At 41.3% G+C, this 12,923-nt stretch overlaps 1 protein-coding gene across 2 annotated transcripts; it reads right to left on the minus strand.

Moving 5' to 3' along the window:
- Positions 1-4,880: 4,880 nt before the first annotated feature.
- Positions 4,881-11,596, minus strand: BTF3 (basic transcription factor 3). 2 transcript variants are annotated; one of them, XM_081132243.1, is made up of 6 exons: positions 10,849-11,596; positions 10,453-10,521; positions 7,667-7,780; positions 7,132-7,333; positions 5,888-5,944; positions 4,881-5,181 (listed from the first exon to the last, which is right to left on the minus strand). In XM_081132243.1, the coding sequence occupies exons 1-6, from the start codon at positions 10,978-10,980 to the stop codon at positions 5,135-5,137; spliced, it is 621 nt and encodes a 206-aa protein (XP_080988369.1). In that variant the 5' UTR covers positions 10,981-11,596; the 3' UTR covers positions 4,881-5,134. The 2 variants fall into 2 exon arrangements, with proteins under 2 accessions (XP_080988369.1, XP_080988370.1); XM_081132244.1 differs by having other exon boundaries at positions 11,087-11,567.
- Positions 11,597-12,923: the final 1,327 nt, after the last annotated feature.

Genomic DNA, 12,923 nt, shown 5'->3' on the forward strand with positions numbered 1-12,923 from the left:
GCAGCGATGGCCACGGCGAAGAATCCGCTGCTGCGGTGGCAAGGCGGACAAGTAACCGAAATGAAAGAACAGGCCCCGGCAACTAATGACTACACTTCAGAGTTGTGATTAAAACATTACCGTGCACAAATGACTTCTATTAGAAATAATGCCTTTGTGTAACATAGGCCAGATGCCCAGCCGTCTCCCACAGAACTTGATATTCAAGTGTCCCAACAAGAAGACCTGGACATATGTGGACAAGGTGCGTGACACAGGAAACGACTGTGGCGATTGTTTGGATGAACCAGGTGAAAATAAAAATATGTGACTGATATTTTAATCGGTTCAATTGCATAAGTTAACCCATACTTAGAAAACTTCCTAAGGATATTTACATTCACAATTAAGCAATTCCATCGTTTCCAGTAGCCTACATATTTAAAGTAGGTGAGTTCTCTAGCTAAAAAGCAAATAAAGCCTGATTTGCAAAGATTAACAGAGGAAATACTAATCTTGATGGACAACTCTTGTCTGCTATTAAATTCCTTTTGGATTTCTTTGGACATATTGGTAACAAAGAAAAGTCTGTTGAATGCTTTGGCTCTCAAAGATTTTGTTTATTTAATGTTTGGGTTTCCTTGCTCTTCCCCCACCCTCCTGCCTGCCTCCCAGGGTTCTCTATGGTAGTTTTGCACCTTCCAGCCCCCTTGATCGCCTTGCAGTCTGGCAAGGCTGGGTTATTAAAACCACGGCCGCAGATACAGTTCCAATGCCTCATGACCTTAATCAGGATATAAAAACTTTATCAGAAATATAGTGCGCTGCAGAGATCATTTCTTGCCCTTTGCCTGGTCATCACGAAAGGAAGGAAAAGGAACGCTGCCTAGGAGTTGCATGTTATCTAACAATGTGTTGGCCACAAAAGGCTAAAAGTATAAACAGATCATTTTCTCCTTGCTAGCTGCCAGTTAGCAAACACTGATTTTCTTCTCTGCTTACTGAACATACAAACCAGACGGACCCTTCCTTGTTTATGTAGCATGTCATTGTGTTTATCCGCAGTCCAATGGCTTTCAAAGTACAAATTCTTTCATCCAAATGTGTAGAATCTTTAATAAATATCCGCAGTTTCCCCTTTGGACAGCTTTCACTAATATTTTTAAGATCCAAAGGATCATTTCATTTCCAATAGCATCTTTTTCAGTCCACCTTGATATTTTAAGTTATGCTTTTTAAAAATAAATAAAATTGTCTAGTTTTACGGTGCCCAAAGTGTTCAGGCTGGAGATGTGATACTGTTTTCTTTGCTGACTGTGCCTGCATTCCCAGAACTGCTGCAAAAATGGCATTCAAGACTGTGCTGATTGGAGTGATGAAAATTTATGGGAATGGAAAACTTCTAATTATTATACTGGAAAAGCTAAAAACTGCTATTAGTTCCCTTAAGACACTCCCCCCCCCCCAAACTGACATATTTATTTTTTTGGCGAGGGAGGGGGTAATCTACGGAAGAACCCAGTGTTATGTAATGGAGAAAAATGATGATTAGTAGAAATCAGATCCAAACTTCAGTGACCTTGAGCCCATTTCTAAACTCGTTTCCAAAATTTAGAATGTAGCTTTCTGCCCTGTGCACACATGGTTATTATGGGGATGTCACAAGTGTACTCTAGTTCAATTATTTAAAAAAATAAAGGGTATTAATCCTGAGTTCTCAGATCAAAATCAATGTCTATCTCTATTAGTGTAGTCCTGGTTCAGATCCAGCTGAAAGCTAGTTTGGCCCAGGGTTAAGTCTTAATAGTGGACAATAGCCAGCAAGTAGTGACGACAGCCAAAAGTTCAACCAGATCAGAACCATCTGTCTCTCTAGCCTGCCAGGGCCTGGAGTTCTTTCCAGTAGGTCCTGAGGTAAAGAGTAGGCCTGGGTTTGAATTGCATCCTACCACTTAAGGGGCTGTGTGACCTCACAGGAGCAATTTCACCTCTTGAAGATGGTTTCCTTGTCGGTACAAGGTGGCTGTTTTCAGGGGATTGTTATGCTAAGCAATGAGATATAACACAAGTGATACAGTGTTTAACATATAACAGTCATAGCAATTGTGCGCAATTAAAGAAAAATTGTTAAGAATATGGCAGATTGGCCCTGGCTGGTTAGAGTGTCATCCCCACACAGCAAGGTTGCAGGTTTGATCCCCTGCCAAGGCACATACAAGAATCAACCAAGGAATGCATAAATAAGTGGAACAATAAATTGATGTTTCCCTCTCTCTCTCAAATCAATTTTTTTAAAAAAGAATACAATAGATTGTGTTGTTAAAAAACAACTGCTGCCCAAGCTGGTTTGCTCAGTGTTTAGAGCATCGGCCTGCAGACTGAAGGGTCCCTGGTTCAATCCCAGCCAAGGGCATATACCTCAGTTGCAGGCTTGATCCCCGGCCCTGGTTGGGGCCCATGTGGGAGGCAACCAATCGATGTGTCTCTCTCATATCAATGTTTCTCTCTCTCTGAAAATCAAAAAAAAAAAAAAAGGAAACAAAAAACTGCTATCCTGCTCTGGGGAGGGGTTTTACTTCCCCAATCTATTTTTTTGGCCATCAGACTTGACTTTGTCTGTGACATGCTCTGGCTGATGAAATGTGGTTATTAATGACATGCATCACTTCCCAACCTAAGTTTGAAGAGCCAGCTGGTTGGTTGCTGTTTCTTTTCCCTGTCCTGAGACAGCCAAAGTTCAGATCAGAGGCTGCTCCTGGGGGAAAGTGGAGTCTAGCCAGACAAACCACTAGCATCAAGTGTGACAAACCTTTGTAGCAACTACAATTTTTAGTCATTTGTAACTGTTGCATAACCCTGCCTATCTCACTATTGAAGATAGTACAAGAAAATCCTTTATTAACCCATAGCCACTGACACATATCAGATTAAATAGGCCAAATAAATAACATCTTTAGAGGTTGTTGGAACAAAGTCTGAATACAGGCAAAACAGGATTCACCTAAGCCAGGATCTGCTACAAGAGCAAGTTGCCCTGCGATAGGCCTAGCCTGGAAACCCATTGCACTTTTCCAGCTAGTCCCTTACCTATACAGATCCAGGTAAACAACTGGATGTTCAGATAGTGGCCTTCTTCACATGCTCGTCAGCCTGTCAGTCACCCCAAGCTCTTGGGACGAGTTAAGAAAACCTCCAATTCTGCTACTCAAAGCATGGCCAGTGGACCTGCATCAGCATCATCTGAAAGCTTATCAGAAATGCGTATCTCCAGGCCCCACTCCAGACCATCCCAAGCCTCTGCCCTCCATTCCACACGCTGTGCTCCATTACATACAAGTGACATTTCTAACAGCTTTAAGAACCAGCAAACCACCTACCACCTTCTGTCTGCCAAGAAGCTGTGCGCCCCAGAGGTTCCCCATTAGTCTGGGACCTGCAGTGAACATATAGCAGAGCCCAACCTAACCCACAAGTCTGGAAACATGTAATTGTTTTGTAATTTTGTAAATCATTGAAGCTTTGGAGTCCTTGTTACTGTAGCAGTGTACTTTAACTGATAGCATTCTTTAAAGTAAATAATACAGCCCAGCCGGCATGGCTCAGTGGTTGAGCATCGACCTATGATCCAGGCAATTGTGTTCAATTCCTGATTAGGGCACAGGCCTGGATTGTTGGCTTGATCCCCAGGAGGGGGTTTGCAGGAGGCAGCCAGTCAGTGACTCATCATTGATGTTTCTATCTCCCTCTTCCTCTCCCTGAAATCAAGAGACAAAAAAGCCATCCCATATAAAAAAAAAAATTAAGATACGCAAATACTGTTTACACATTTCCTTTTTAGTAGTTAATACTTATTTAAAAAAAGTTTTTGAGAGAGGGAAACATTCAGAGAAACATCAACATTGATTGGCTGTCTCCTGCATGCCTCCACTGGGGATGGAGCCTGCAACCTGGGGATGTACCTTTACCCATAATAGAACCAGCGACCTCCTGCTGTGTGGGTCGATGCTCAACCACTGAGCCACACTGGCCAGGCAATACCGACTTTTAGATATAGCTATACAGTACCTTCAAAAGGTACTTGCAAGTTGGTATGAAGATTTTAAACGAATTCTTATTGTTGAAGTAGAAACTAAGACAATTTTCAGTTGGCCTTAATGCAGATTACACAATTGTTTTAATTACCACTTGTAAAATTATTAAAGTTGCTTCAACATTATAATTGCTAATACACATTTTTAAAAGTTCTATTATCAAGGACCTTTCTGGGGTGATGAAACTGTTCAGTACTCCGGTTACGGTGGCAATTACACATTATGTGTTAAAATTCTTACAACTGAATACACATCAATTTTATTGTATGTTAAAGAAAAAAAAAAGTAGCCCTATTCATTTACTGTTATCACTTAAGGAAAAAAACAGAGACATTCCTACTTTTTTTCCCAGGTGTCTTATACAATAACATACATAAAAGGGATCAACTACTTTCACTTTTTTGAAGTAACTTCTAGTTACATCTACAAAATGCAGTAACTAGTTCCAACTTCATAGTATGAGGATTAAATGAGAGGAAATTAAGTGTGAAAGTACATGTAAGGCACTAGATATATGCTTAAGATATAGACGACGTTAAGAGAAAAAAAACCTTGCCTTCCCACAAAGGGATATTCTAGCCCCATCTTATAATTATACCCACCACATACACCATGGAAGCCCCAAGGGCTTCTGGAGAACTCTTCCAACATGAGAACTTTATACCACCTTTGTTACATGATACTATCATGTTAAATCTTTAATTTAATATCATGTTAAATTCCATAAAAGATTATGTCATGATTAGCTTTCTACAAACAACTCTGACTTTCGTGTACAAACCGGTGTCAATGAAATAAAAAATAAAACCGTACTAGGCAAAGAACTTTATTAACCTGTTTCAAACTTTATTCCCAGGCTTCTTCAGCTAAATTAGCTGCAAAGAATGATTTATGTATAAGCAAAAACTGAAAAGAGCTGCAATGTCCAGGGGGGTTGCGCTAAAAAATATTAGAGATCTAGATTTTATCAGATCCATAAACAGAATGTGAAAAAGCAGTCGTAATATAAAACAGCAGCTCCCAGTAACTCCTTCAAGTTCATCTTCTTCAGACGCCGACTCAGTTCAGTTTGCTTCATTCTTGGAAGCCTCATCAAAATTCTCCACAAGATCTAGGAAAAGATAAAAAAGGCAGAAATTCAGGAAAAAAGCCAAATCTACAAATTTAGACGTATGTTTTTATTAATTTCAGAAAGAGGGAGAGAAAGAGAGAGAGAAACATCATGAGTCACTGGTCGGCTCCCTCCTGCACGCCCCCTACTGGGAGATCGAGCCTGAAACCTGGGCATGTGCCCTGACCAGGAATCAAACTGTGACCTCATGGTTCATGGGCCAATGCTCAACCACTGAGCCACGTCAGCTGGGCCAAATATAGATCATAAGAGGAAATAAGGAAATGCTCTCAAAATATATCCTAAAGTTAAATAAGGATATAAATTTAAAGAGTTTTTATTTCGAATGAGACCACTACCCATTTGGCACATTTTGAAGTATATGTTTTCGCATATAATTAAAACAAGGGAAAGAGTGAAAGTCATTAATTTGCCCATGGCATAAATACTGTGCTTAAAGAATATGCCTATACCCTCCCCATTCCCACTGCAGTCCAAGGACTAAACTTAAGCAATATAACACATTAGTCAATGTGGGGGCAGAACTAAAGAGTACCGTAACACATAATTCTGAGGTTTTCCTGGATTCCTAAGGACACCTGTCCATGCAAAGTGAAACCTCCCTCAAGGTAGTCTTTCCTACAGAATAGATTCTTTATTCTCCCCGCTAAGATTCTCCAGTTTAACCACAAGTGGAGGTTCCTACCTGGGACTTCATCATCATCATCCTCTCCAGTAGCCAGTGGTGCTTTTCCATCCACAGCTGTGAAAGGGAAATGTAAACGTTACTCACACATTTGTGTCTTCAATAAATATTAACCATAAAAAAGAACAGATGAAAGGTGTATATTCATGTGACATTTGGGATTTCATTTATAGTATTAGAAATAACATGATATTCTACAAATGAGCTAGAACACTAGCCACAGCCAACAAACCATATTCTAAACCCATCCTTTCAATCCTCTGACCCACCACAGACACTGAGGTAGTATGAAAACAGGGAGCCCCCAGGGTACAGATAAACCCACATACCAAATTATGGTAAGCTTTATTTTGGGAGGCAAATTAAGAGGCTGTTTTCTCAAATACTCTGTTGTGCTATGCATGGCATAAGGGAGATGCTCAACAAACTTTTACTGAAATGAAAATAAAATGATCAAAATATTAAGTGTCTTAGAGTGGTAAGCATCCAGTTTCCTTTTATTACACTAGAAAGTGAACCACACTTAAGAGTGGGGAACTCCCAGTACTGGCCCTACATGATTTTCAGTAGGCTGCTTCAAATGCCTATCTGAGCTCTGAAAGCCTAAGACTTTCTAGAAACTTATGCCTCTCAACGTGACAAAACAATAAACTGAAGCAGAATACCTAGAAAAACATGGATCACTAACAGACCATATCATAAGCCTGCCTTGCTTCTACATTCCCATCCTTCAAAATTTTAATCAGAGGGCTTCAGCATAAAGTAATCATACCCTTGAGGTACACTTATTCAACTACATGATTTTCTGCCCTGAACAAAATCCTTACATGCTATAATTAAAAACACCAGAATAATGGCAGGCCAATTCTTACAGATTATTGGTAATATCACTTTATAGATACAACTGAAGAAATCTGGTCATTTATAATATATATTTAATTAATTTTATACTGTCAGCTATCAAAAAAGCCCAGAATTAACATTTTCATCATTTCCAGCAAGTAAAGGGTAACATTTTAAAGTCTCTCATCCCAAGCAAGAAAGCTAGTAGGAAATAAACAAGTATAATAATCACAGCATACTAAACTATTGCATACACTAAGAATATCTGCTTAAAATCAGTGTAAAAATTGATATTTTTAGACGAAACGTTCCATTTCCAAATCTGAAGATATTCACATCCACTTTGCACCCTGACATTTTAGAAATCTACTGGATAAATCAGTAACCCTTGCAAAACTCACATTGTTTGGGCAGAGCTTCAGCCAGTCTCCTTAAACTAGTCAGACTGTCTGCACCAAGCTGGTTTAAGATGCTGGGTAGCATTTCTGTCAGCTGCTTTGTCTCAGCGTGGCCTGTAATGGTGAAAGTGTTCGCTGCCAGAGATGCCTGAACTTTGGGGTTGTTAAAGTGGATCACTGTTCCTTGGTTTGTGAACATATTTACCTATAAAGAAAAAAATGTTTTAAAATTAGCAATGTCCACCAAAATCCCTTTAAAACCAAACATTTTATTAAGCAAAAACTGAAGTCTGGCTAATTAATGTAGCAGTTCACTGTGAAGCACAGGTGGAATGGAAAGCCCAATCTAATGACTTTCAGATGTAGCAATCTCCCTGGTACTCATGAACAGCATAGGAACATTTTAGAGAAATATAAAATATTTTATTGAAAGTACTGTATGTAGAGTAAAAAAAGAGAAAAATCATTTAATGTATGAACATTAAAGCTTTTTTCAGACAAATCTTGATTTTCTAAAGAAATAACATTTGACCCTTACCTCTTCAATACCAGAGATATTGTTTACCCCTAACTTCTTTAAAGAGAACTGAAGTTTCTTATCGTCAGCTGTAGCTGTTCTGTGAACCACCTTCTTCTTTCTACGAGCAGTTCCCTAAAGTAGGGAGAAAGGAAAGGACACAGCACACACTTAAACATAACAATAGACATTTTCAAACGGAAACAGTTTCAAATTCCTTTCTGACCTTTGGATCTGTATAAGAAAATTACCATGACCACAAACTTTTATGCAGTACATAGGCAGGTTATATCAATGATGGAAGTTAAAATAAGGAAAGGAATTGTCTTACAAATCCATAACAATTTCTAAAATTCTAGTTTTGTCAGATATAAATGAATGATCTTTTCAAAGTCCTACTTTTTACATTAACTGCTCTAAAGTTATCAAAGAGGTGGCATGTGTCAACCTAAATTAAGCCTTATTGAGAAGCTCAGTATCCAGAACTACTAACCTTTTCTGTTTATACATTAAAGAAAAATCAACATCCATGAACAGTCATAGGCAAGACAGTGCATGACACATATGTCTGTACAGACTTCTATAGCACCCAGGAGTAAAATGTAAAATTCTCATCTTACCCTTGATCTGTCCTGCCCCTACTGTGCCACTCTTGATCACAGACATAAACTCATCTTCAGCCAAATAAACCTCCTGCTACTAAAACAGGCCAAACAGGAGCGTTTGGACATACTGTTCTTCCCTCGCATCTGCATGGTTCCTTCCCTCACCACACATCACCATACGGAGTGGCCTTTTCCAACGATCCAATATCAAACAGCAACTCCCACACTCACTATTTCCCATCTATCCAGGTTTCTCTCTCTTTATAGCACGTACTACTGATAGAGGTATTATTTTATTGTTTGTCTCCCTCACTAGAATGTAAACTTCTTGAAGGCTTCTATTCTATTTACTGCTATAAAACTCAGGATCTAGAATGCTATCTGGCTCCTTGAAGGTACTCAATAACTTGATGAGTGAATGAAAATGGGAGGTCTCTTGTACATATATGCCAAGTCTCCAATCTCCCCTTTCTGTAAAGTATCCTATAAACTTCTGAAACCAGGCAAATGTGACCACCCACATTCTGCTTAAAACTCTCTAACAACACTCATAGACTCTCTCTATAGGCTAAGCCATTTACATTGTACACAAGGCTCTTATGGAAAGACTGCCACTCACCTACCTCACTGTCTCCAACTTCCATACCAATTCTGATCACCCTTTAAAACCCTGTTCAAGCTATTACCTCTTCTGTTTTCCCTAAACTCTACAATACCTCTACCCAGCCAAATCACTCCCACCTCTGCATCTTGAGACTGCTTCTCTTGCACTATGTATATTACACTGTGAAAAATTTTTAAAAAATAAAAATGTCTGTCTCCCCTACTATCCTTAAAGCCCCCCTAGATACTTTAAAACTACCTAAAATTTGTATTCTCAGGACCCAGCACAGTAAAGGCTTAAATAAACCATAGTTTAACTGAAGAAAATATCAAGTTACATAGAATACTGGTGACCACCCCTGAAAAAAACCTTTAAAAATAACAATTACCTTAAAGTGGTCATGTAAATACCTGGTTTCCAGAGAATCTCCTCTAAAAGACATTCTAAGAAACTGCTATAAGATTCTAAAAGCAAAACCAGCACAGCTAGCTTATAACACTGCTAAGAAGAAGCAGCAGGTGCGGACCTTGACTACTAGCCTCGGGAAAGGACAAGGGCGCCGCTGGCAAAGGCCAGTCATGAACAGATGCACTTCCTTCCACGCAAGTCTAGGTGCCACTTCTGGCTACTTCACAGTAGACTCTACTTGAAGGCAAATGCATAAAGTTGGAAAGAAACTAGCCAATAATAAACTTGTAGTACATAAGCTTTTACCATACAACTAAATACCTTACAAGTTTTACCAAGTGAAGACATGCTCTGTTCCAACAGGCTATACCACACCTTGTTAAATATACTAGGAATGTGCTAACAATGCAAAATATAACCAGGCAGACCTCTGTCTAGAGTGGACTTATGATTTATGTAAATTACTTAGAGAACAGTCGAAAAACTTACTAAGTTCAAAAAAGAATCCCCTTGAAGGGGCTCAGGATCTACCAAAAAAACCAATCAACTAAAAACTGATCATTTAAAAGCCCACCACTCAAACACTCTCATTTCCTCAGTTCTAGCGAAATTGCAAAGTCAAAATGGAAGGACATTCACTTAGGTAGTATTTTCAAATCCAGTCACTGCTCTTAAATTCCAAAATGTACCTATAAGAAAGATCTTGAAACACACTGGACTGCATTAGCTAAGGAAGCATTACAAAAAGGTCTTCATTTACAAAACACAACAACTTCTCACTATTAAGTTGACTGTATACAACTGAGGCCAAAACAAGTCAGTGGTATGATGGCCACAGTGATATGTAACTGAAATGACACACTTTCTTACTAATTACATTAGGAAACACTTTTGTTCTACTTAAAACACTGTAACACTGGAAAGTATATTTACATAAAAACAATGTCTGCAGTGTAAATACTCTTTCATCTCGACTCAACTTGTTTTTCCTTTGCGTGTATTCCACCTGCATGATTCTCCGATACATTATATGGTCTAATTTAATCCGCCGCCCCTCCCCCCAATCTGCCAGGTCTGTGAAGTGCCCTCCAGAGACAAAGTGACACGCCCTCGGTATTAGAAATGCAAAAGAAAAAAACCTGAACCTTAACACTTAAAAAAACAACACACACCACACTATTAAAACTTACTTTCCCACCAATGCGCACTTGTGCCTGCAGTTTGGCGAGTTTCTCTTGGTTCATGATAGTTTCTTTCATCTAGAAAAACAGGAAACCCTCAGCGAGCAAAGGTCTAGTTCACTCTAGCATTCCACGCTCGTTATTTCCCAGCAGAACAAACGTCCCACGCGGGCCGAGGCCCGGATCCCAAATCCACCCCGCAAAGCTCCCAATTTCAGTGTCGAGAGGGCCCAAGGAGCACCCACCTTCCTACCCGCCCCCCACAACTCCCCCCTGTTTACGGACCCGGGAAACGGGGTCTACACCACGCCCGGTCAGCACCCCCCACCCCGGCCCCGGCCCGGCCTTTCCTCGGCCTAGCCAGGGCCTGCCCGAACCGGCCACTCTCCGAAAGCCTCGCGGTACCTGAGGCTCCTGTCCTCTGGTTCCGCCGCGAGGTGGAGGAAGAGACGGCGTCGCCTCGCCCCCAGGGCAGCCGCCCCTGGCTCGCCCTCGACCCCGAGAGTCAGCCTGAGTGGGTGCGCCTGTCCGTCGCATCGCCTTCCTCTCCTCAGCCCTGTCCCTCCCTGTCTCGCTCCTTCCGGGCACTTCCCGCCCCCGTTCCCGTCCTCCTCCCACGCCGGCGTCCACAGCCTTTTTGTACCTTGTTGGAGAGGAAACGGGGCCGCGCGGGGGACTAGGGCTGGCGCTCAGGGGGTCTTGGACAGACCAGCTGAGAATAAGCGCACACACGCGGGGAAGCAAGATGGCAGCTAGAGGGAGGCCGGAAGTGACGCAGGGCCACTTCCTTGAAAAGTCAGGAAACGGACTTCGCCGCGAGCTCTGTGCTTTGCTGCGCAAGCGCGGCCCCAGGGCGCGGGGTTTGTGACCATCGCGCGTGGACGTCCTTCTCCGGCGCTGGCCGGGCGGTGGCCGCACCGGAGACAGGGCCGCAGGCGGCGCGAGCCGCCGCGGGGAAGGCCGCGGAGGGGTCGGAGGGCGCAGTTCCCGGCACAGTTAGGGCGGAGTGGGTCGGCCCCGCCTCGAGCCCCGCTCCCGCTCCCCAGGTTCCTTGCTCTGAGAAGGAAGAGACTCCGGGTTGCGGGGACGCTCGGGGCCCCGCCCGGCGTGTGCTCGCCGCTGTCGCCGCCCTCGCTCGCTCGCTGGATGGCGCAGGTCGGAGCGACCGCCTGACTGGTTTACAATTTACCCGTCGGCCCGAAGGAGCCATTGCCAAAACGTTTTGTCTAAACGTTGTCAAAAACAAGCTAGTTTTGCTTTCTAAGGTTAGGGGTTCGCATGATGCAGGACCAGGGTTCGAAATTGCTGGGGAGGATGTTCAGAAAGCGACTCGGCCGGACGCGGGGCGTGGGGCCGGGCAATCTGCGTTTCAGCAAGCGCAGGAGACCTTACGTGGCGACCTTCTCTTTTCTCTTTAGCAGACAAAAAGTTGACTCGATGTCGGTTGGCATGGATTTGACAACTAGCGAGTCACAACTGAACCAGCTTTACCTTTCTTAACTAGTAAGTCAATCAAAGAAGAATTTGTGCCTGGTGTTTTTAGGACAGGCCATACTGGTGTGAGTTGAATTTTTTTTAGACGCTAGGACAAGTTTTTAGACTATCTTAACATAAACGACCGATATTAAAAATGGAAATTTAAATAAAAATGCTACCTTATAAGCTTTTTTGTGTCTTAGCTATGAGTAGTTTTGTTTATTCAAAAATGAGCTCGAAATCTTAATTAGGGAAAATACAATTTATCCAGCAAGAAAACCTGTAGGTGCAGATTTCTCTCCAATGAAGATTAATCTCTTTGTTTTTGAATAGTTTATTTAGATTTATTTAAATTGTGTCTCTAAGAATATAACTTGTGAGTACATTTTGAAGATAATTGTAACAGTTGATATTTTCTCAGAAAACAATGTTACTTCTTTTATTAAATATGAGTCAAGTGTAGCACAGAAAAGGGTGTTTGTGCTCTTAAGCTATGTGGGTCACTGTCCTAACAATAAAGCTCAAAATGATTGTGGCAACACTGTTCAGTGCTAAAGAAATGTTACAGAATACATAGAAATACTCCCCTTTTTGAAACTTTATCTTTGTTCAGGAACAGTTTTTTCCCCTTTCATGTTATACTGAGTGCCTTTGAAGCTTCCTAGTCATGTGATGTTTTGTGAGTATTTACATAAACACAAGGTTCTGATTCACCTTTTAAGCACCTGTTTTCAGGAAATATTGCAGGTTATTTTTTATTTTCCTTTGGTTCTCACTTTTCTCTATTGTTCTTTTGTAACTTTTAAGACTTGTACTATGTTGAAAATCATGAAGTGTCCCTGATAGTAAGAAAATAATACTTTGATTCTTGGTTTCTTCAGCTGCTTCTGCTTATCTTGTGAGTGCTAATTTTATTAGCAGAATTATGCTTCTGCTAATATTTATATACCAGCTTTTTTTTTTTACTCTTAAAAATAGTTACTAAGTTGCTGTCTTAGCTCAGA

This window comes from Miniopterus schreibersii, assembly GCF_964146895.1.
Source record: "Miniopterus schreibersii genome assembly, chromosome: 3".
In the NCBI taxonomy this organism is placed as follows: domain Eukaryota; kingdom Metazoa; phylum Chordata; class Mammalia; order Chiroptera; family Miniopteridae; genus Miniopterus; species Miniopterus schreibersii.